This window comes from Cyprinodon variegatus, unplaced genomic scaffold, assembly GCF_000732505.1.
Source record: "Cyprinodon variegatus isolate N-32 unplaced genomic scaffold, C_variegatus-1.0 Scaffold83, whole genome shotgun sequence".
Taxonomy (NCBI): domain Eukaryota; kingdom Metazoa; phylum Chordata; class Actinopteri; order Cyprinodontiformes; family Cyprinodontidae; genus Cyprinodon; species Cyprinodon variegatus.
This window is the reverse complement of record NW_015150536.1, coordinates 1,352,988-1,378,376: the sequence shown is the minus strand read 5'-3', so window position 1 is coordinate 1,378,376 and position 25,389 is coordinate 1,352,988. Positions and strand designations below refer to the sequence as shown.

General features: G+C 36.8%; 1 protein-coding gene across 2 annotated transcripts in view; it reads right to left on the bottom strand.

Moving 5' to 3' along the window:
- ephb1 (EPH receptor B1) overlaps positions 1-25,389 on the bottom strand; it is a 223,440-nt gene that overhangs the window by 103,534 nt on the left and 94,517 nt on the right. For both annotated transcript variants that reach the window (XM_015373231.1, XM_015373230.1), the window contains exon 3: positions 16,243-16,924. In XM_015373231.1, coding sequence (XP_015228717.1) covers positions 16,243-16,924 — 682 coding nt within the window. The remainder of the gene's footprint in view (positions 1-16,242; positions 16,925-25,389) is intronic.

Here is a 25,389-nt window from a genome sequence, read left to right as displayed (position 1 = left end):
CGCTTCTTCTTCTTCTTGTTTACTACTGGTGGTTCGCTTTGGTCGCAGTACCGCCACCTTCTGCTCTGGAGTGTAATCGCTTTGCCTATGAGAAAAAGGAGCAGCACATGAACCGAACGAAACACACGCGAATCGGACCGAGACAGTCGAACCAAACGGTTCGGACGGTTTTCATAAACCGTTCCATCCCTAATATATATATATATATATATATATATATAAAAAACATTTTTTATAATTCATTTATTTATACAGGTTAGCCCTTGACCCTCAGTCTCAGAAATGTTGAAACCTAAGATGACAACAATAACAATTTAAATGTGTGCCAAAATCGATTTTAAACTTAACGACAAATGTAACATAGATAAAAAAAAAAAAAAACATAGACTTATATATCTATACGTTTACATAGACAAACCAAATTAAGAATTTCATATCAATTTAAATATCATGAAATTCTAAAATTGACCAGTTCCTGCCTCTGACTGTGGGACCGGCCAGTGTTCAGTGCGCCGCTCTGAAAAAAACTAAGCAGATTTTCTGACACTGATGCCAACTTGGTGACTTTGACGCTCTATTTAGCGATTTCTGTTGTTTTTGTTTTGTTTTTTTAAACAAGAAATAAACTTTTTTTCTATTATTCTTTTTGGAGACTTTAATCAGATCTCTGCTTGCTCTGAGAGTTTACATTTACTGTTTACTGTCTACTGCATCTCTCCCACCTCCAAAGGACTGGCAGGTGGTCGGTTAAAACAAAAAAAACGTGTCTGCAGTCAGAGCAGAGACTAAGACAGCTGCCCTCTGTTTCCACATTAACACATACAGAGCTTCTACTGAACCACCCACCAACTCATGCCAACAAAACTGAATGTATATAATGTGAACTTATTTTTTTAATATAATATTCTGCTTCTTCCTGTAATAATGTTTATAAATTAAGCTTAGTTATGATAAAATAACAAAAATGATTGATGTAGTTTGACTTCATTTAAATTATTCATGAGTACTTGAAATTAATTAGTGGAGTGTTAGAGTTAATGTTTTTACATGTATTTAAAGTATTTGTAATGTCTTTCTAAATTGCCAATATTTATATTCACCTCTCCTCTGGGGTGGATCAAAGCATGAATCACAACAGTCCAAAGTAGTGAGAGAAAAAAGGTAAAAGAAATTGTTGAATTTATATTAGATTTTAACAGCAGCTATCACATATCAGGTGTTCATAGGTTCAAAAGGAAGGTTACGCTGAATGCATTTTTAGGCTTGGAAAACCACCCTAATGTTAACATGTGTGTATTTAAATGGCAGTAACAAAGTTGATTAATACAGTTTAGCTTTGATGTGTAACATATTCTATGATTTTTTTCATATTATATGTTTAAGTTATAGTGGCCTTTTTGCATTCTCTGAAAGAAGGCAAACAGAAAATGGGATTAGAAAGAGGGTAAAGACATGCAGAAAAAGGTCGCCAGGCCAAGACTCAAACTTGTGATGGCCAGGTTGAGGACCAAAGCCTCTGCACAGGGATTGCATCACCAATGCGCCCATATGTTTTAAAGAGCATGACAGTGTAATATTGGATTAATTTTCCTGGCAACTTTGCTCTGACTACATTTTATATTAGAATATATATTAGAATAGTATATTAGAACATTCTAGAAGAAGAAGATGGGACCTGAGGAAGATGTTGGGTTGTTGTGATCAATATTGAAACTGGGTTGTTTAACCCAGCCACCCCACCCTTGGTGGAAAGCACACCACAATAGTAAAAAAAAATCCTGTAAGAATTAATTTACAACTCTTTATAAAACTGCAACTCTGCAAGAAATAAGCAGGTTAGAGAATGGACTAATATTATTTTACGAAAGAAATATCTGAATTCTGTCCACAGGAGTATTCAACAATTTGCTTTTTAGAAATAATGTACTTGACATGTAAAAAAAAAAGCAGAAAAAAAAAAACAGGAAAGTCTTGGGCACAAATGAATGTACACTCCATCATAACACACATTTACACACCCACCTTTAAAACCCTGCTTCCATGTGCAGGACATATTGGATTAGGAGTGATTTTTTTTTCCTTGGCTCCTTCTCAGAGGTGGTAGATTAAATGCCATTCCCTCTTTATTACAGATGACTTGAAAATAAATCATACTATCTATACACACCCATAGGAAAATACACACCCTTTCGTACAGATTGTAGTCTCGTGCAGACATTCAAGCAAACAGACATAAATACAAAGAAATTTGACAATGAGAGATATATAACATGTTGGTGCACCCAAACAATAAAACACCTGTACGGTTCAGTGCGTCTGCTCTTTGTATTTCAATCACTGAATCGATGGTTCTAAATTGATTGTAGCTGAGCAGGGGCCAGAGATGTTCCCCCTGGCTCGGTGCCCTAGCCCTCTATTGATTAGATCTGAGAGAGCCAATTGCTTTCACACTGGATTAAGGTGTTCTGGGGCAGTAAGCACATAAAAAAAGAAAAACACAAAGAGAGACGGATACTAAGTAAGGACGAAAGAGGAGAACAGACCTGAGAGATGCATCTCTAAAGCACTAAGATCAAGCAGACAACATAACTAATTTCTCAACACAAAAAAAATGGGTCCGACATTCAATAGACAGGTAGATATATTTTCCTACAAAGACCAGGGTGGTTGCAAATACGCCCAGGTGTAAGATGCTGAATTGTTTATAAATTCACATAGACATGCAGTAGTTTTCTGTTATAGTCTTTTAGTTTAGGGGGTGTTAACACTGATAAAAGGTGTAATCCACTTCGATCAAGAAGCTCAGAAACCCAGTATATATGTAGTTTGGTTCTCATCACCTGTTACCTATATCAATCCAAATGAACATTCTATTACAAAGTAACTCTGTGTCATAACAGGTTTTGTGACTTGAATTGAATGATAAATTGTGTGTGAAAGATGGATCAGTGTTGTCTTTTCTCAACGAAGCTTCTTGCTATTTAAACACATCAGAATTATCCCCCTCCTTCACATTGTATACTTCTCGAGGCAGTGTCATGCAGGGCAGGGCCGCTGGAAGTAATTTTGAACAGGGTGTGCTGTGAAAATGTTTTCTTTTTTTTTTTTTTTTTTTGGACAAAAGACCTATGAGCCTATAAAATAAATAAGTAAATGATTGAGGCTCTGTGCTTTATTGTCATATACATATTTCAGTGTACACCCCCGGGGTCTGTAACATACAGGCAACATCAGTTCTGAGGTGAATATATGCGCTATTAATTAAACTTCACAATAACACTATAACAACGTAGATTTGTTCAGCTGGCATGGACATGAGTCACTGTGTTTTTACACATGACTCTATTAGCTTCAAAATCCCTTTTAGGAAATAATAATAATATTATTATACTATTTTAAAGTTATTGAACATATAACCATTACAAAAAGAATCCAAAACTAAAACTCTAAGATACTATGGCTACATTAAACTGCCCGAATAGATATGAAAGTGCGCGTCAGCACCATGCTCTTACTTTGAGCTCCAGGCAGAGTGCCCTGTCTGGTTACAAGTGTCCCAATGTTGAGGTGCACTCTAACGTTGTGGAGATAAAGTCTCTCATAAGCGGACAATTCCGAAATCCATTTCCATGCCATATTTCCTCCTTGTTTCTGTCATTAGACTATGTAAATTTGCTAGTTTGCTGCCGCAAGCAGGATATCTCTTTATCCGGTGACCACTAGCTTGCTTGAGGTTGCCATTAGGCCTCAAAATAATGAAATAAAAATCCAAATACACATAACAATAAAATAAAAAGTCAAAATCGTTTCCCAAAATATTCATAAGAAATGTATAAATCGTAAAGTATTTTTAATACTTTTTTTTTTTTTATCTCCCTCTCGCCACTAGGGGATTCTGCAGCATCCCCACTTCCTGCGGCCATGATGCAGGGCGCCTTTTCAATATCCTTCCAGATTTTCTATGCAACAATTAGCTGCTTCTAATGGAGATTATGTATGCAAAAGAGCAAAGGAATACAATGGAGCTTAGAAGGGTTCACACCTTCTACCTCAAGCCAGGGCCTTTTGACTGGTCCAGTTTTAGGCACAATCTCTAAAATGAAGGGGCGTCCAATTTAGATTAAGCGCATATAAAAATCTAGTGTGCATAATGAAAGCTGATGAGGACTCAGGTCACAACAGTTGGTAAAAGAAAACCTCAGTTTGAGAGCATTATAAAGCATTTCTTGGGGGGCAGCAATTCTATTTAAAGGGCATTAGGGAGTGTTAAGGCCTAACATTGACTTTGCATTTGGCTAATACCTTTATTGTCACACTCCCTTTGTGACTGCTGTTCCAGCACAATATTGGAGAATAGGAAAGTTGACAATAAGAAATAGAGGGGGCAAAAAATGAGAAAAAAAAATAAGAACAAGGGCATAAGGGAATGAGATTTTGTGACCAATTCATGGTAGAAAGTGTGTAAATCAAACACACAAAGGTAAACCTTTAAGTGCTCCCGCACGGGGGTACTTTTGTGATTTCTCTTTATGGGCAGTTTTAAACAATAAACATTGTGTGAGTACAAACTCTTGATAGACCCTAAAGTCTGACAACCTACTGATAGGTCAACCATTATTAGGAGTAATAAAATAGAAAGTTATTAAAGAAGTCAGGGAGAGGTAGGTGGAGAGAAAAAGGAAGATACTGAGAATTGATGTATTGTACAAGACTGTTTGTTTTTTGTCCCTATCTCTCTCTGCTACACTCATTCCCCAAAGGGTCCTATTATTCGTACCGGCTCCAACACAAAGCAGTGTCTTTCTATCGCAGCCCTTCCAGTTCCCCAGGAGAACATTCCAGACACAGCAAATCCATTTGTTTGTCAGCCATAGCCAGACTAATCAGATATCATTCTCTTTTAGAAGTATACCACAGTGTAAAGTAAGCTAGCCATACACCCATACTGGACCAGAGATAAGATAAAATAGTAGTTTTTTTTTTTTCTTAGTGCATTTTGTATTTGTAAGCAGAGAGCATAGACATTGAAAATATAATTATAAAGGTCAGATTATAAAGGGCTGTGATGACATCTAAGTCACTTTCAATACAGCCTCAACAATTTTAAAGACATCCCCCAAACCCAGAGCTGTACACAGAACTCATCTGTGCTCTGGTACCTGGTTGTAGCAGATCAAGCCTATGTGTGTGGGTGGATGGATGATGGACATACGGACGGACGGACAGATGGGTGGAATTCCATAACAACAATTTCAAGATCCTTAATTGATAAATTATAGTTATAGTGAAAGTGTTAAAACAGCTCAACCATGACATCCATGTTTACAAACTCTTTAATCCATACATTTTAGAAAGTTTATATGAACTTAAATGTAAAGTTTATTTCTTAATTTTCTTGTTTTCTGTTTTCAATGTGATACATCTTTTACATACGTTATTTAAGTGACTGTCATGACTTGCCAAGAAAAAAAATTGTGTTATTCAGCTGATATAAAAATTTCCGGACTTCAACATTGCTTATAATGCAGTCTAAAAAAAAAAACTCCTCTTTATCTTTGGTTTTCTCAGTCATATTTTTATTAAACAAAAGTTGGATTTAAGTATTCTCCCAAAAAAGCTCAACAAATAGGTCTCAGGCAGTTACTCCTGAGCACAACATGTTGACTTTATGGTTATTTCATTTGGTGTTGTTTAGATACTTAACTGAAAGACAATACAATCATACAGTAGTGTGAAAAAAGTATATATTTAGAACTTTCTTAAATGTATTATTCGTGTAATGAGAGTATGCATCAGCAAGCAAAAATGAATTTAGTAGGAAGTGGTAATTAATTACAATCCATTTCCTACAGTCATTGAGCCACATCAGTATGTGAAATATGTCTCTGTACATGTGTAAGACAGTACTTTTATTTTATTTTTTATAAAAGTAGCATATTACATAAAAGCATGCCTCGCTTTAAGATTATGCTGCCTTTATAACTAACAGGCAAGGTGAGAAACAGTGGTGTAATGATGGTATCTATTTTGCAGTACTAGCAGAAGCTCTGAATGAAAATAACAAGAGTAAGGCTTTTTCACTATAGTATGAGACAGCTGATGGTTATTAATAACCTGTCCCTCAGACTTCAGGGAGGATTTGTCTTAAATGAGACCTTTCTTCTGGTTTCTGCAAAGCAACATAACTTGAGGCTAAAAAAAAAGGAAAAACGAAAAAGATTGAGTTAACCATAGATGAAAACACATAATTACACCCAGACAATGACATAGTGAAATCAAGATTATGGGATGAGTCTAATTGTTGGATAATTACATATTGTGGAGGCTGTGAAGAAGTGTTTGATATGACCTTCCAGTTATATGGAGCTGAGATGGTTCAAGATAATGCATGGTGTCATAACATAAATTACACAGACTTCATTTTTCACATAAGTTTAATCAGGGCCACTTAGGAAGCATTTACTTGGGAACTCTAATGTGGTTTGCTTCAAGTGTGCAAGGATTACAGCAAACATGATTAGGTTATGAAATTGGACACAGAAAGTTTAGCCAGAGGTGAATGGAGCTGTATGCGTGGGTGCATATGCGGATGCACATGGCAATTGCAGGCTTGCCACAGAAGGAATTAGGATATTTACAGAGTAGCAGTTTTGAATTTAAACACTACATATTATACAATGAACAAAATTATGGAAATTTAACCTTTGGTTCTTGCTTTAATAGCAAAATAACAGTCCCAAAGACTTCCGGGACCAGCTAGTAAAAAGCACAGTGCTTGTCTTTTTTCTAATGCAAAAAAAACTTTTTTCCAGATAGCACCATGAATACAGTAGCTGCTTCAAAAATATAGTTATGCTGTATTGTATTTATCCTTGGTAACTTGTGCTGACCGTTGATACCTTTAGCTGTCAAACTATTATAGCCAGTCCAAACCAACATACTCCACCTCAGAAATACTGTCTATTGGACAAGGGGAAAAAAATAAATGAAATATGTTAAGCTCTATTTTAATAATAATGTATGTAAAGTAAGCTGTTTCAATTTCCCACACTCATAATGTTTTATTCCACATTTAAAAAGAAACACAATTTTAAAAGACAATACAATTTATCTGATTATAAGTGTGCTGGAAAAGAGGTAGTGTATTGTCTTTAAAATATATATTTTTCAAAAGCCGGAATTTTCTTATTTTTCCTTTCCCGAACCACAACTACTGTTGGGATCTGGAGTTCTGCCACCTTTCTCCAGCAGAGGGCGTCCTGGGTCTCCTGAGCTGAGTCACCTGCACACCTGAGGCTCATCCTCTCATCAGGAGACCAACTACTTAAGCAGCGGCCAGACCTGTTTTCAGTGCCAGAGTGTTGCCAGTTATGGTTAGCAGAACCTGAGCCAAGCCTTCTGATCTGATACTCTGAGGAGTAATCTGATCCTAACCTGTTTTTGTCTTCTCTGCTTCCTAGACATGCCTGCCTGCCCTGACAGCCAAACCTGAAGAACCTCAAGCTGAGTCTGTTCCAGTTCTCAGGAGAGAACCTTGGCTGACCATTCAAAGTCTGAGCTCAAGTCTGAAGTCAAGCTCTGCCGCTGCTAGCTCTCTGCTGAACCCTCAAACTCTGGACCCAACTGGTTCCCTCTCTCACTGCGTCAATCTGAATCTCTCCAGGTACAGAACAGTATCTGACTGTCAAGATCCCCCAGACCTCTGGCTAACCTAACTATCCCTTCTCTACAGAGAAACCCTTGTGAAGTCATCCCGGACCAGAATCAGTATCTGTGATTTATTCTGTGTGATTCAAAATAAACTGTTGAACTTTTACCCCTGTCTCTGTGGTGTGTTCTGCATTTGGGTTTGATCCCCATACCCAACATGACAACTACAACCAGGCTTTTACCAAACAGTATTTTTTGTTTTCTTCATTTTAATTGTAGTATATAAACTGTTCTAGTCTTTGTCCTGGCTTTACATGCTTACACCCATGTTCTCCTCCTTTGGACTTTAAGTTTTGAGTTTTCAGCTATCTATGCCATTCTGTGTTGTTCTTTTGTTTATTTTCTATTCTGTGATATATTTAAGTTGTGTTGCATTTGAGTTGCTCTCTGTTTCCCCCCTTGTGCCTGTCTCCTTTCCCCTTGGCTCCTTTCTAGTTACTTCTATCCACACCTGCTCCATATCAGCTCATTAGCCCATTCTTTGTTCTGTCCCCCATATATACATCTCTTCTGCACTTCCTCATTGCTGGTTTCTTGTTGTTAGTTGGCTCCTTACGGGTGTTTTCCCCTCATTTTTGGTTTTGGTTGGTTTTCAAAAAAAATAACTTTATGAAACAGTCCTAGGCAAAATGTATGATACCTTTAAAAAAAGACTGAAAATAATGTGATCAAAGGTACATGTTTAATGTCCAAATTGATCAAACACCTTTGAAAAAGATTTATTGGAATAAAAAGTCTGTAAAATATGCCCTGTATGGATAATGTTGTTGTATGCATTGCTCACTTTTTGCCCACATTGTATTTTTAAGGATCCCTTCTATCTTCTATGCTAATCTTCAGCTAATTTCATGGATTTTCATTTGTATACAAGTCAGGCCCTTTGCAGCAGTTATCTTTTTCTCAAGCCATTTCACAGCTTTCTTGGTTAAATATTTGGGACTATACTCTTTCTTAAAAACTCTCCTTTAATTCTCAGATTTCTATCGAAAACATCCCAGCGAATTACTTCATTCACAATTAGATTACCTTTTATGTATAAAATAGATAGCTGAGGCCATAATGTTCACATCTGCAAACTGCCATGAGGGGTTATAGGGTCACTGCAGATCTCAGCTTTGATATATCATCAGGTACATTCTTTAAGTGTTTGTTTTAAAGCAAACTAAACAAGCCTCATTATGCTTTTCTTTTCAGCAGTTGCCATTTGCAGTGTGTGTGCATATATGTTCCTGCAGTTATTTTTCATAAGAAAAAAGAACACCTTACAGCTATTTTCAGTGTTTGAAAAAGTGTTCTTTTTCTCTAAATTATTATTTTTTCTATCATCCTCTGATCTACTCCTTCAGAACTTTAACAAGTGAAACCTCACCATGTATTGTCAATGGGGATTTCAATTCTACTTGTAGTTTATGACTCTTGTGGCATTCACTGGATAATTCAATGATAAAAAACAAAATGCAACTCTAACTAATGTCAACATTATACTTAGTGGGAAATACTTGTGGGCTTGTTTTCACTACATGCGGCACTCTTCAATATTATTTATTTGCTGTCTATGGTATATTGAATACCAATAACTTCATTTGTGGATTATTTTTTCTTTCTTGGTATGTGTAAAATACTTGCTTAATAGCCCCACTGGAATGATCAAAACACAGATAAAGTTGACATTTTAAATACTTTTTTCAGATTTAACTTCAGCATTGTCTGCTACACTACTCCTTGACGATGCTCTCAACTTTTTTGTTGTCTGGCTGCCGCTGCAGATCTGTGGAGCTGAAAGATCAACTATCCACAAGTACCATATGATAATCGTGAATAAGTTAAATCTATCACAATGTGGCAGCAAACCCTCAATAAAGGTATTAGAACATTTTCTGTTTTTTCTAAATGACGAGAATAGATAGACTTAGCAAGTGCAAATAAACACTGGCAGATCTGTCCAACTAGAATTTTACTTTTCATGTATTTTTTCAAAACTTTTAAACTCATTTATTCTTTTTTTTGAAAATGTATTTAATAACTTTATAATGGTTTGAGAATTGAATTCACAAGGATCGAGTGGGCATTAGATAAATCGAAGTCAAAGCTGGTGTAAAGGCTAAAAGGAAGCCCCTCATGGTGTAAAGCTTTTGTTTCATTTTTGCAAAGGTTCACATAGGCAGTTTTTGGGCTCAACCCATCTGGTCAATGGCTAAGGTCCTTTGTCTCCTTCTGCACTGTTGTGTCTCCAATCAACCTTAAAATTCCAGAGCCCACCCAATACTAGAAAAAAAAAAGGAGTTTAAATACATACTGATAGGATTAAGTCTAAAGCATGTGTACTTGGCTATCTTGGATGATATGTCATGTCAAAGGGGCATCTATTTGAAAAATTACATGCTGACTGGAAATAAGGAAAATTAAGGATAGAGAGACTAGAGAAGGCTTGGAGGGAAGGCCAGACTGAAAGCAACTAAACTCAGCATAAACTGAAAAGGAGTAGGGGAAGATATACAAGTAATAGGGGTGGGACTATGTGTACCCTCTTCGGAGATGTGAAGACCCATATTTTTGGTAGGTATGTCTTCCAAGCAGGTATGTCGTAGGTATGTCTTCCAATCTAGAGATTTTACACAAAATCTCTAGATTCCTTTTGCATCATTAGAGACCAACTGTTGTTCAAGTCAGAGCAGAGCATCTGTGTTTGGGTCATTATTGACACTCTCTAAGCCTTGAATTCAAAGGGTTTTTGTTTGGGTCATGCTCTTTCAGCACTTCTCTACACCCTCACCCCACCCATTCACCCTATTGAGAACCATGGAAACAAGAGGTCTTTCACCCTCTTCTTTTTGCCTAACCTTTCTCTCTCTCTTGCTTTTACCGCTCCATTTTGTCCCCATCACACTGGTCCTCACTGCCGTAGGACTTATAGAAACAGGAAGAGTCAGATGTTTACTTAATTGGGCTTCAAGGTGACTTAGTGGATGTCAGTGTGTGTGTTTTGTTGTGTAATGGGAAGTACACTGGGATGCATCCCTGCAAATGAAGTAAACTCAGTGAAACAGAAGGAGACAAGGCTAAATGGGCTGAAATTAGCTCTAATAGGTTGGAGGGTCTTTGCAGGTCCTATCCTGTCAGATCCTGTGCACTGTGATAAGATATAAAAAGGAGTGGGGAAAAAAAAACGGATTGGAGGAGTGTGTTTGTTTTTGCTTTTAGGATTTGAAAACATTTTGTCTTTTTTTGTGGAATTCTATAGTCCGAGTTATGTGGAGAAAAAAAACAAACAAAAAAAACAACAAATAGATTTTTATGACCATGAACCCCATTGCAGTGTATATTGACATTATTTCTTACTAGGGTTTAAAATATGATCACAGTTTAAAATAAGGAAGACACTTAGAAAGTAATACGCTTTTTCTGTGTGTGGGTGCGGGTGTGTGCGTGTGTGCCATCAACATGATTGCAGCCATTAGATAGGAGTAAGGCATTCATGATGAATCGGCACTTAGTCCAGGGATACGCACTTGCTCAATGGGCTGTGAATATCCTACTGCCACTGTCAGTCTACAGAATGTTAAATAAAGTTATTTGAATATTTGTAATATTAATGTGCCGGCATGTCAAAAGCCTGCCGGAGTCTAACAGTGAAAAAAAAAAAACTAAAGGGAAGATTCATATTTCTTTGGGGTCTATAAGACTGCTTGGATGAGAAATTATGGAAATACTAGACTATATAAATACATAATCATGAGTATTGTACCAGATAGATGGACTATGGAGGAATGCAGTGGTAATCTGAAAATAATTCTAATAGAAAAGTTTTAAGATTAGATCAAAGACTATATATGTTCTCTCTTACTTCTCTCGCTACACAAACACACACAGAGGCCACACATATAAATGACACAGAACCTAAACTTGTTAAAGTCACTAATTGTAGGTCTGAAAGGAATGATGAGAATATTGTGATTAATGAGTTTTTAACATGATCGTCGACTAATTAAGTTATGACTAATGACACAATACAGATGCCATTTGCTAATAACAACTTAATCAGAGCACTAAATAAGCCCAAACTGTAACAGAAATAAATAAGTATTTAAGCTGAAAGGCCTTTCTGTTTAAATGTTATATCCAGAAATCCTCGGGTGGCATAGTTTTTCCTATGCTTGGCATATTTAATAAAATAAATAAACAAAATGGTCTATCAAGCAGCTTTTGCTAGATTAATAATCAGTAAATCCAAAAATCAACTGAAAAAAAAATAAAGAAATGAAAGAAAAAAAATATCCCTAGTTGCCCCTGAATACTTTCTGCTCTTGTGTCTCAATCTTCTCAGACGGTGTGAAACACACTCTAACATAAAGGTTCTCCGCTTGCTAAATTGCTTTGCTCTCTAATGTAAAAAAGTAATAACTCTTTCTAGTAACTGTTTTAAAATGAAAGTTGAAGTAGTTTCTGTGATACAGCACAGCTGATGCGTTATCTGCAAGGAGATAAGATGTGAGCAACAATAAGAAGATTTAAATATTGTATTATATGTACTGTATTTTTTACTTTAAATCTTTCATTTATTTTGCTATGAAAAAAATCTTAGGTCATAAGCATAATTATACAAAAAAAAAAAAGATAAGACAAATGATCTGAAAAACCAATTTCTTATATTTGTGGATATTTTGGGTGTGTCCCTGTCAACACAAAACACCAGTTTTAAATTTGTTGATTCTCTGATTGTTTGCCTCAAGTTTGACCAAAGTCTGTTCATAGATAATAATAATAACACGACATCTTAAGTGGTAGTCACTCTACCTACTGCATTCAAGCAGTTTTAGGTTTGGAAAAAATTTACCTGCCTCATAGAAATAGTGTAACACTATATTAGATAGCATGGAGCCCAAAGCTTTGATTGACCTTTTATATCAAGTAGGGCTGCTTAGTGTTAAGAAAATTAGCATCATATTATGTCACCATTGAGATTTCAGACATCGGATTAATTACTCTATGAATTTTAATCACTGATTTGAGAAAGCAAAGATCATTAAAATGATCAATGATTACACAAGCAAATCATGTAAACGTAATCAAGGGGATTCTATCCATCACTCAGCCAGACCTCACAGCTGTGGTTAGAAAAATGCTTTATAAAACCTATTGCCACCAGCAATTCTGAAGTGCTTGACTTAAACAGGACACATGCACTCAAGGCAAGCTTTGCAGTGGCAAAGGTGGCAGGGTGCTGTTGGGAGTGTGTCTGCTCGATTTAACAGAGAGGTGATAAAATATTTAGCAGATTGCTTACATAGCTGAAGGGGGAGAGAGCAAGAGAAAGGCAGAGGCAGAAAAGAGGAGGGCATACTCAAATGGCTTGTGTGGGAGCTGGGGAGCTTGTAATGAGGGTGGCATGCTGGCATCATTGTTGCATAGAACAACATCGCTACATGGCCTCTATGCCTAGCTGACAGCGGGTACCACAAATACACATCACACTAAATGTCACTAATTAATGCATGAAAAAAGTGCAATCAGGTACCAACATGTGTTTCTTACGCTACAATGACAAGAAACATACATATTCAAGGAGAAAAAGATGTTTCCCTTAGTATAAACAAACATAGCATTCTATATTTAAAGTAGAAATTTTATAAACTACTACATTATATGTTTATCTTCATTAGAAAGTATTTGTGCCATTGTTAGTTTAGGGAAAGCTGTTTTACTATTAGCTACTTAAGGATGACATCCAATTTTAATGTTGTTTCAGCACCTTAGGGCCAATTTCACAGTAACAGTTACAGGTAATGCTACCATTGGGAGAAAAAAAAAGTGCTTCATTTTTTTCCAACTCAGCTTTTTACAAGTAGTCATCTTGTTCCAAAGCATACCCCACACTGATAGCTTCTCCAAATAAGCATGTTTTATTCTGAAAATAACACATTTCTGTTTGAATTCAAAGATCCCTCCATTATTAGAATAAAACCCCCCACGAAAAATGAATTGATCAAGCGATACTGAATTGAACATGTGAGTGTACTGTTTAGCTTTGAGTAAGGTTTGACCAAAGCAAAAACTAGGTCACATATTGATTTTCCTAGGGTGGGCCTGCTCTTTCAACCAATAACAGTTGCAGCAAAAATAGACAGAATGATGATTAAGCTTTTGTTTTTTCATGGTTTATACTAAATAGTCTACCAAGTCTGTTATCCCTCAGTATTGAGCTAACTCAGGTGTTTTCAGAATAAATGTTTATTATTTATATTAATGCATAAAAACCCAAACTGCGGGGTGTAAAAAGTGAGAAACTGTATTGCTGTTACTGGATGGGATAATCTCTGTGGAGATAAGACTGGAACAGGTTTCACAAATTTCCAGAGTGACAAGTTATGAGGGACCAATTTAGTCAACCTCTCTTTGATATAATAGATTTATATTGCTTCTTTGCTTGTGTCCTAAATGTAAGTCGGTATTTCCATTAAGATTTTATTCAACTTGAAATACATGCTTTACTTCCCAATTTCCTAAAAGAAAACTCAATCCAGCTAAGTGCTGTACAACCTAGACCAGTTGCCAGACAATTACATAAACAAAGGAAAGATTTATATTTAGGACAATTTTCAGTAACCAGTTTAACTAACAGTGATATTTTTGGAAGGAAGGAAGTCAAAAATCATCTGAGAAACTAAACCTCATAGTGTAGAACATACTGTATGAATTTTACAGAAAACCCTTGGCTAAGATTCAGACCCAGGACCTTCTTTCTGCAAGGCAATGGTGCTAAGAACTTCACCACTATGAAATCCATAAAAAAAGAATAACAAAAATCAACTGGTTCTATTATGAAAAATACATCAGATCAGATTTAGACCTTGGATTAGCCCCCTTATCCATATAAACATCTACATTATACAGCAGAAGCTAGATAAACTAACCATGCTCACAATAATCTTTGTTTACAAACAAGCCCTAACCTTTCATGTAGTGCTCTTATGTAAAATGTTATGAAACATAAAAGTGAAAATTAAAGAAAAAAGAAACAAAAAAAAACAAATGATCATTAATTAATGCATTTTAGAGAGCAAAATGTGTGACTCAAGATGCTTAAAGCCCACTAATGTTTCGTTTTGCTACACAATTCCTGATTCAAACATATTTGACATAAACCTTTCTCTCTCTATACAGTCGCTAAATCTTATACATCAGAATATGGAGTTGTTTTGCATAGGAACCAAAGTCATTCTGGGAGGATATTGTGGACACAGTCACACTCTATGTGCTTTGTAGATATGTGGCATTCTTATATCTGTTTATTGATCAGAGCAGATGGGCGTCAATCAATCTTATCTGAGCTTCACATACTCTCGAACTAACCTCCTGAGGCAGTCCTACCCAATACTGCACCACGCTAAGAGCCCTGAGCCACCCACAATATCGCCAGACACCTTGGGCATATTTTTTTTTCTGTATGTGTTTTTATGTGTGTTGAAACAACAAGGTGCACAGTCTAGAGGTGTCAAGGAGGACATATAAAAAAACAACGAAAAAAACACATTGACTCACACAACAACAAAAAGCAACCATGTACATCTTCTCTGCTGGATCTATAATTATCTATCTCTTAAAACTTATGTGTAGTTAGGCAGACACAAACCTTTCTCCATTTGTGAATTAGATTGTGCAAAATCCTGGCATTTCCTAGAGATTAGGACCTGATGCTAATGTGCTTTTTATTATATTGGACGTAGATGTGCTAAAGAGAGAAAGTGCAGCCCATTATGCTCAACAAAAGCCTTGTAACATAATGAGATAGATCTTTACAGGGATATGAAGAAGCTGTGATATATGGTACACCCATGCAAGTCTACCAAGAATCTGATTCTATTTAACATTAAGTAGAAGATGTGACTAAAGCAGAAATCAATACTCTAAAATGTAGTGCTATACAAAAGTCTTGAAAGCCATCTAACCTATGCCATTTCGTCTAATCATCCTTTAATAAACAGCAGATTTACATGGCTTTTCCTGATTTTCCCACCTAAGGTGGATCCTTGACTTTCTTTTCCCTCCTTCATAAAAGCAAGCTGCATCATACCTATTCAATTTTCTATGCTGCATATGTTGTAACCTGGATAACATTGTATAACCAAACAATGTTATTAAATTTCCTAAATATTATGCCTGACCTGCCTAATATTTTCCTAGGTTGTCATGAGACTTTCTCTTTACTAAGATTCTTTATAAAAACTGATGCCTTAACAGAGGTGATTTATTGGTACTGACGCAAGTGAGCTCTATGTACAAATTACTGAATTTTAATTACACTGTATATTGTTAAGGAATATAAGTAAAGGAACCAAGTACCAATGCAAACTAAAGTTTTCATAGTTTTGTTAAAAATACTTTGAAAACCACATAGTGAAAATCTCGATAAAAACACTGACAGCTGTGGTTGTAGCATGACACCATGAAAAAAACATTTAAATGGCATAAATATTTTTTGCAAGGCACTGCAACTCAAGCATTTTTTAGATGAATAAACTAATATTTTCTTACCACGGCAGACGTTGCTATTGTCAGGTTCGAACCCGGCCTTACACGTGCAGCTTCCAATAGGAACCATCCACTCTCCATCTCCATTACAGTAGAGCTTTATTGGGACATCTACTTCCTCTGAGTTTGAGATGCAGATTCCTCTGGCAATGACCAGGGAGGTGCTTTCTGCTCCCGTCATAGTCTCTGGAAATATTGCAAAGTTTTGGACCACACTTGGGCACTTCTTAAAAAACACCCTGACTGACAGCAGAGACATGCATGCACCGTAGTCCTGAAATGCTAGGTAGAAGCCATTTTTAGACAACGGGCCGAAGCTGCGCACTTCTGTGTTGACCTTCATTAAGCGCCCACCAAAGTCCACCTGAGAGAAACTTTCATCTGCAGCAATGGTGTCCACCTTGAGGTAGGGGGCCTCCATCCAGAAGGCTGTTCCTTTGGTGGCTATGACAGAATCAGTTTCATAGTAATAAAGATTAAAAGTCTCCTTGCAGGAGCCTGGGACATTTGGAATGGAGCTGCAATCCCGCACAGTGAATCGTATCTCCACATAGATGCGTTGAGCTCCACGGCGATCGATGAAAGTGGTGAGGAGCCAGTTGTTTTGACTGGGCTCAAAGACATTGCACACCTGGTAGGTCCTGATGGTGTTGAGGTTTTCGTCATAGCCACTCACCTCCTCCCACTGAAGAAAGAGAAAAAATAGTAGATAGTGAATTAGTAATCATCTTTAATTGAGAAATTATGCTTTTCTTTGCTTTAATTTTCTGTTAACATTGGCTTGGCTACAGATTTTATACAAATATCACTACCTTAACCTGGGATACTATTGTGTATATTTATTTTTTATTTTTGGCCTAGAGCATATCTTTAATAGCAATTTTTAATTGCTATTAAAAAAAAAAGTATAGTGGAGGTTTTCCTGAATTTCTGAAAAGCTCTGCCCTCTCAACTTAAAAAAAATGGACATGCACAACCCTGTACCCGCTCTAAAGAGGTCCTGTTAAACACATGCAAGAGTTTAAAAGTTTCTGTTTAACAGTTGCTGTTTGCATCACTCATAAAGCTTACTTTCTAAAAGAGGATTTGTAGTTTTTATATACAATATGTCAGATTAAGTGACTTTCACCGGTAAGCTAAGATGGGGACAAGCAGGTAAGACAGCCTTACATAAACATATCACCAGAATGATTGACAATTCACCACCCAGAAAAAGAACATCCTCCACTATACATTTAACAAAGCTATATTTGCCCAAGGATTGATAGGGCTTCTTCAGCCTTTGAGGAAACATTAATGTTTCCTTTTTTTGTGCAATACAATACAATTATCTGTGTGCAGCAACAACAAAAATGACACTTTGCCGTCCTGTTCTCTTAATGTGCTCAGCTGTAGTATATGTTCTCCCACTGCATCAGCAATAACTGAGTCATTACGGTGGTTACACTGCAATGTGGCATCTATGCTAAGTGATGCTGGGCACTTAGTTGATACATTAAAACTACAGTGTGTAACAAATTTTAGATTATGCACTGGTGAATTACAATTAGACAGAGACAATCTACATGGCTGCCAAGAGCCCATCTGATAGAAAGGCACTTGTGCACATGCAGAGATGAGATATGCTCTGGGCCATTTCTTGCAGGTGTGACCCAGAAAGTGTGTCGGATGAGCAGCAGAAGGCCTTTAGGGAGTTAATTCAGTCCACCAAATCCCGAGGAAAATATGCCATTAACATTTGGCCGGAATCACAAAAAATGGGAGCAGAAATCACAAAAAAATCACTTTGATTCACATTTGGCATCTAGAAAATGAAGATTAGTAATCATTGATGGATTTCCCCCTATTTTGAATATGATAATGGTAATATGTGTCACTACTAAGCATGTTTATAAATGTCTTTAAGGCTTAATTTCAAATACAAGAATGCAATCGGAAGGGAAATTTGAATGAATACACCAATGAATATATGTAGTGCTTTTGTCTAGAAACGGGAATGAAGAAGTTAAACGTATTTAATTATACCCATTCTCCTTTCTATAGTCCTTAGCACCAATAAACGTACTAAGGCTACTTTACTTATGTTGTAAGTTAAAGCTTATGTAACAGATTTGTTGATTAAGATATAAATCTTACTTTCTGTTATACCAGTTTAATTCAGACATCTCCTTCCAGACATTCAGATTGGAAGAAGCCAGGTCATGTGAACATCCACAGCTGTTGAGTAATGAAACTGATACTATTTAGAGAAGATAACCATTTATCTTATTCTAATACTAAGTAAGCTTCCCAAAGGCCAAAAAAACTGTTATAGTTACCAGAGATTAAAAAGAATAAAATAAAAACAGTTGCCTGTGGGAATAAACAAGTTAAGAAAAACAGACACTGAACATATTTGTAGTGATTTGATAAAAGCACTATGTGTGCGAACATTAAATAGCTACAAAAAAAAAAAAAAAAAAAGGTTTTTCAACTGAGTATCTGTCCTCTACCAATCTGGGGATTTCTTCACAATGCTTTTAACTCTCCACAGAAGAATAACTTCACAAAATCTTTAATAAAAAAGAGGAAGTATCCATTTTACATTTTTTTTCTAACACCTTTTATATTCAACTTAGCCAGTCCATTCTTTATTCTCTAATTACACATAGCAGCTTGGTTAAGAAAACTGTTTCTTCAAATACCTACCTGCCAAAGATTCAAATACCTGTACGAGAGAAGTTAATGAGATCTAGAGCAGACGGAGTGGACCTCTAGTAAGTTAATGTCTCTTGAGTGCATACATCTCCTGATGCTTCATCCTTCCTCTGACCTTTACAGCCCCACCTGTTCAATCAGGCTTAATAGAGCAGAGGAGAAATATCGCCTCTTCACAGAGACCCAAAAACGAGTCAACCGATGGCAAAGATTCCGAGGTCCTGCTCAATAATTCTATAAAATATTGTGAGATGACTGAAACGGTATGGATGTCAGCCATCTTATTTCAGCACAGATGATAAAACTATTTGGTGAACGGAAGATATTCAGAGAAAACAGGAAGGTTCAAACCAAGAGACGGCATGTACACGGTGGAGTGGGAAGATACATGATGAACAGGGCAACTGCTGACATGATAAATGAGTTTACAGAAATCTGAGGTGCAAATTAAAGCCTTTTTTTTCTCAACACAACTCCCTCAGCGCCCACTTCACTCCGCTCTCCTCCCCCTCTTCCCTCTTTCCCTTCCACTCTCTTCTCCCATCTCTGCTCTGTAATGACCATTCATCAGCATTACAGGAACCTGTCCCTTTCAGCACTGCCTGTTCATTAATACAGCCAGCCCCAGGCTCCTCTGCACCCGTCTGCTCTGGTCTAGGAGGGGGTCCTCACTGCCTCTCGTCTAGCCAAATGACCACAATATTTCACACCACAAAGGGGCCCAAGGCATCTAGAATAATGCCCATCCACAATCTGTCGGGAAATTCATCTGCTCACATAATAATGAAATACATTTTTTCTTTCCTACTCAGTAGATATTCAGTGTCACCATTGTGTCAAACACAAGTAACAAGGTCGCTGGTTATTTAGGAGATAACAGATTCTGATACATTTAGCCTCAGCCTTTCAGGGGTTTGCATTTCAACACTGTTTACACCCCTGTGCTTGGAGACAGTCGTGTTTGTAATTTGATAGTTTAGCGACAAAATATTGATTGTCTGGCTTTTGTTTTGCTGCTGAGGGCTTGAGGGTACCTGCCACATTTCTGTAGGTCCAAAACATTTGATTACTGAGGTTATTGACATTTTCTGTGTTCTTCAGCATCTCTGTAATTTTCTCCCAACTGAAGGGCCCTTGTTGTATGCATTTAGAACGTAGGGATAGTCTTGCAAGGAGCATGTCCTTGTCACATATTTCTTTGTTATTGCTCTTTCCTCCAGTCATTTACATTGTTCAAAATGTACCAATCTGACATCTTTTTGACCCCTGAAAAAGGAGTCATCATCACCTGTCATCTCAAAGATAATGGAATTCCCTGTTCCTAGCATCCTTTTCTTCTAAGTATTTTTTTCTGTACCAGCTCAAAGCTAAATGTGTGTATTTTAGTCCTGGCATTAAAGACAACAGAAAACTATTTGTGCCGCCTGTATCAACATGTATTAACTAGAATGAGGAAAATAAATCAATAATGAAAGGAAAGCTAAGAAAACGGATAAGGTAATGCACAACTCAACATGGAGACTCACCTCACTGTGTATGTGGTATATCAGTTTGGCTGGCCAGGCTGTCTTTTGCTTCTTATTGTAAAAAGTGAAACTAACTTATAGATTAATTAAACATAGATTAAATAATTTTGTCTTAATTTCTTGCAATCTTTCTCATTACGGACAACAAAAATTCAATATCCATACTATTAAAACTAAGGGACCTTGAGGTCATCTGCATTGATTTTTCTGCTATGTCTCTTCCTCATGACTATACCCTATATAATTCTCTAAGGTAGGAATGGGCACCTACAGTTCTAAAAAGCTGGTGTTCTGTAACTTTACAACGTGCCTTTGGGCAAAACCACCTGAATCGGGCATGCAGGTGGCGCAGTGGTTAGCATGCACAACCCATGTACGGATGCTTTAGTCCTCGACGCAGGCCACCCGGGTTTGAATCTGACCTGTGGTCCTTTCTCGTATGCCTCTCCCTCTCTCTCTTTCCCCCTTTCCTGTCAGCCTAAAATTAAAAACAAGCCAATAAAACTAAAAATACTAAAAAACACCTGAATCAAATGACTGAATTAAATCCTCAGTATGCAGGTTCTCTAGAGTCATAAAAATCATCACATTTTTTTTTATTCAGGTGTTTTTTTTTTAGTACTGTAGGCGTCAGGACACCCACTCTCGAGGACTATTATCCCATCCTGGTCTATGAGGTTAAGGCCAGATTGCTGGTAAAACAAACACAGTGTAACACCATGGTCGCTAAACCTGCTTCGGTAATTTTGGACATTTGGGCAGGTGCCAAATATTGCTGGAAAAGGAAATCTGCATCTCCTTAAAACTTGTTAGCAGTAGGAAACATCAACTGTTCTTAAATTTCATGATAGATACCTACAATAACTTTAACACCATAAATTATAGCGGATCAACAGTAGAAAACTACACACTGGACCAAAAGCAATATGGATTCTGTGGCTTTCCACTCTTCCTCCATATTCTGGAACCTCTGTTTTCAAATTATTTGCAAACTTTACTTTCATCTGAAAAGAGGATTTTGAACCATTAGAGTCACTTGAAATAAGGAATGCAACATTTGTAGCCTACTTTTAAGATAGAGCTAAACAAAGTGACTCTTGATGCCTGACTCCAGGCATCAAACCAATCCCAAACACTCCCTCTGAGGCCTCCCCTTGCTTTTGTGTGGAACTTGCTGGAAAATCATCTACAGTAAGACTCAAGATATCCCTGTTGCACATTTTCTTACCACACTATTTCATTCTCCTCAACTCCCCAACAGGCTAATCACGCCTGGTGCAGGAATTCCGTTTAGGCTCAAATAAGACAGTCTAAACACTATCAATGCTTAGTGTACAGTACCCTATTTCATCATGATCAAGTGTAACATAATCTGCAACAAAACCCCATAATATTTAAGACAAATTACTTAAGTTTCAATCATTAGTCACACATTTTGACATGCTTTGAAATTGGGATTGTGCTAAAAGCTCAATGCTGGCCTGTTTTATCCATTTCAGATGCAATTTTGTTTCTGATAGTTCAGTTGTGTAAACATTTCCAGGACCAGACTTAAACAGCCTCTCTCAGAAGAATGGGAGTTTTCCAGAATGTTTAGGCATGACTTAACCACAAAGACCCAAGTCTATCCTAATCTGAAAGAACTGAACATCCGACCAAGGAAAAGGCCCTCTTCCAAAATAAGAAACTTAAAACATGACTGAGGTTTAGAACTTTGTACAATTACAAGACCATATAGATAAAGGTTTTATGGAAATATGGAAGAAAAAAAAGAGTGGGTAATTTGGCAACAGAGTTAGAAAGCATGTTTGGAAGAGTAAAGGTGAGGTTTTCACAGTGATGGAGGAGACTTTGCACAGCACAGTTAAAGCTAAACACATAACAAAATTGGTTTGGAATGGGTACAAAACCCGAAAACAAAAGTTCTGTAATGCAGAGAAAAAATCGCAGGGAACCATTTGCTTGAAATACCAGATTTCTGATTCAGAGGCTAAAAGTAGTTAAACATCCTCTTAGAATCATTGTAGAGGATATTGATGGACACAGAGAGAATGGTTTCCATGCAGCTGTCTATTAGTTATTGTTCTCCAAACATCTTACTTTGTCAAGTCTATATGGATCATCTCAAACCAAATTTTGTCAAACCTTTTACTTAATACATTTTTGTATTAATAGCAAATTAGTGCTTTTCTAGGAAAAATAACGCACCAAAAGTTTGCGAACTTTGCCAATAAGGCAAGCCTAAAAACCCATTTGAAAATGTCTGCACTTTATGTTTGTACGTGAAATTAAGCAAGTTTTGCTGATGAAAAACCTGACAATACCGACAGGAAATGCTAATTATGTAAGCCAACTGAAAGTAATCAGTGCCCTTGCTCTAATAACTCTAATTCTAACAAATGCACACAAGACACTTTTGTTCAGCCCCTTTGTTGCTTAATGTGGGCATTCTGTGTGTGTATGTGTATCACCATAGCAACTTTCTTTTATAGGCATTAAGTAGCAGGGAGGTGACAGAGCTATTACTTAATGTTGTGTTAATGACCAGTGACAGCGAGCTGTGATAGAGAAATGAGGGTGGAGTAATGGAAGAGATAAGGTAAGAAAAAAAATTACCTTTCAATCAGATATTTTTTCTTCTTACCTTTACTGACTTACTCTCTCAATCTGCCTGAGAAATGACACCCCTCATAATGATCTATTTCAGTTACCGTCAATAACTAAAAATAACATATTTGACTTCCACCTATTTTCCTGCTAAGAAGCTTCTCTTCCCTGCTCATTTCTTACTTATATACGTTTACCCTCTAGTTGTTATATCTTAGCCAAAATTACAAAAATTGCTACTAAAACTAAATAAGTGACTCCAAAGGAATATATTTTTTTTTATTTCTAAAGGACATCAACATAATTGTTTTAATTGAACCAGAAAGAAGGATAAGTAGATCCCAGGTAATCAGCACAAGATGCCTCCCTTTACCACACAGGAATCTGACAAACCTTTTACAGAAATTGGTATTTTTGGAGAAGAACATCCACTGACTAGAAGTGAATGCTGAGATTAATACTGAGTATGGCAATAACACAAGTGCCTGTGAGCCCAAATAATGACAGGCAAGTGAAGGTGTAGGTTAATAAGTATCACAATGATAATTCAACTCTGCATGTGATTGCACAGAGGAACAGCCAGCTCAGCAACTCAGCCAGCAAAGACAAGGCTTATAAAAAACCCCAGCCCACCCTTACATGTTTTTGTTACCAGGCTAATACATTAAGGAAGTTCTTGCAATGAGATAAATTACAATGGACAGAATTATGGAAAAATGCCCCTGTTTCCCCCTAAAAAGGGAGACCTCTTCACTATAAAAAAAAAAAAAGTTGTCTAAGTCTAAACCTTGACAGAAAGTTGTTTTCGAAACAACCTTTAAGGTATGAGCCCACTTCAAATGATAGTATCACTCGTCAAAACTGAATTTTGTGAAAAGCAAGAAGATTATCTATCTCCTGAGAACAATATAAAGTATGACGACCATCCTTATTCTCAACAGTGTTTTCCTAAGCTGCCAGAGTGAGGGTGAATAATCAGGCCAATAACCCTAATATTGGGACATGCATGGGTTTAAATACTTTTGAAAAAATCAGAAAAAAAATCTTCTAATTTTAACAGTAATATGTTATCTGTCCAGTGTAGAGTGTAACGGCTTTAGTAACAGTTATATTTTTAGTAATGGAGTAATCTAACATTACTTTTCAAATATTGATAATGCAAAAAGCGACTTTCCATAAATGCACTCTCTGTTGTGGGGTAGAGGGATCTTATATGTCAGAGCAGCAGCTGAGATACAAGCATACAACTGGCTGACGGGACATACTTTAAAGTAACGTTACCAACACTCCTAAGATTATTCTAATAAACAATTAACTGTGCCCGAGCCATCAAAATCTTGTCAGACACTGTAGAGCCCTGGATGACATTGCCAAAAAAAGTAGTAGTGAAGCAGGTTTTCAGTTATCTGCTGAACAAAGTTGGAGGTCTCAATATCAAGGTGTTCCTTCATTTCCTTTATTTTTTTCCTTTTCCAGCATTTTATTGTCATTACTCTGTCACAAGTACAGAGCAGCGAAATTAACTTTCTGCATTTAACTCATCCCTTTGGGGAGCAGTGGGCTGCAATTGTGTGGCGCCTGGGGAGCAGTGTGAGTTTAAGGGTCTTTGCTCAGGGACCCAGAGTGTCAGTCTATGGGTGTGGTGCTTGAACTCAGGATTAATTTCCTGTGGATATGATATTTTAATAGCTATGACATTGAACAGATAACACAGAGAAACAAAAGCAAAGATTTTCCTACCACATGCAGCTAGATACAAGACAGACATATGCAGGTAGTTGGCACAGGAAGAGTTTCCTCACAAAGATATCCCAACTGAAATCCACTGAGGAAGTAGAATTTAAAAAGGTGATGAGACACCTGCAGCTGATCTGGAATGCTTCTGCTCCTCACCAAACCAAAGAAAATGCAGCACATCACCCCAGTTCTGAAGTCGTTACACTGGATAAAATAGCCTTTAAAATACTTCTGTTAGTCTACAAATCAATGAATGGCTTAGCACCAAAATACATTAAAGAGTCTCATGTGTGTAGAACTCTCAGGTCATCTGGATCAAATCTACACTGCATACCCAGAACCAGAACCAAACATGGAGAAGTAGCTTTTCGTTATGCTTCACTAATCCGAAATAAAATCCAAGGCTGTAAAAGTTCTGAAAACCTTAGTTGCATTAAATCTAGATTTAAAATGTGTATTTTTAGAGTGGCCTATCTAAAGTAACAATAAGTTCAGTTTCCTGTTCTTTTTTAATTTTCCTTTATATAATCACTTATTTCAGCTATTCATTTTCATCACCTTTGTTTATTTACAGTATGTTATC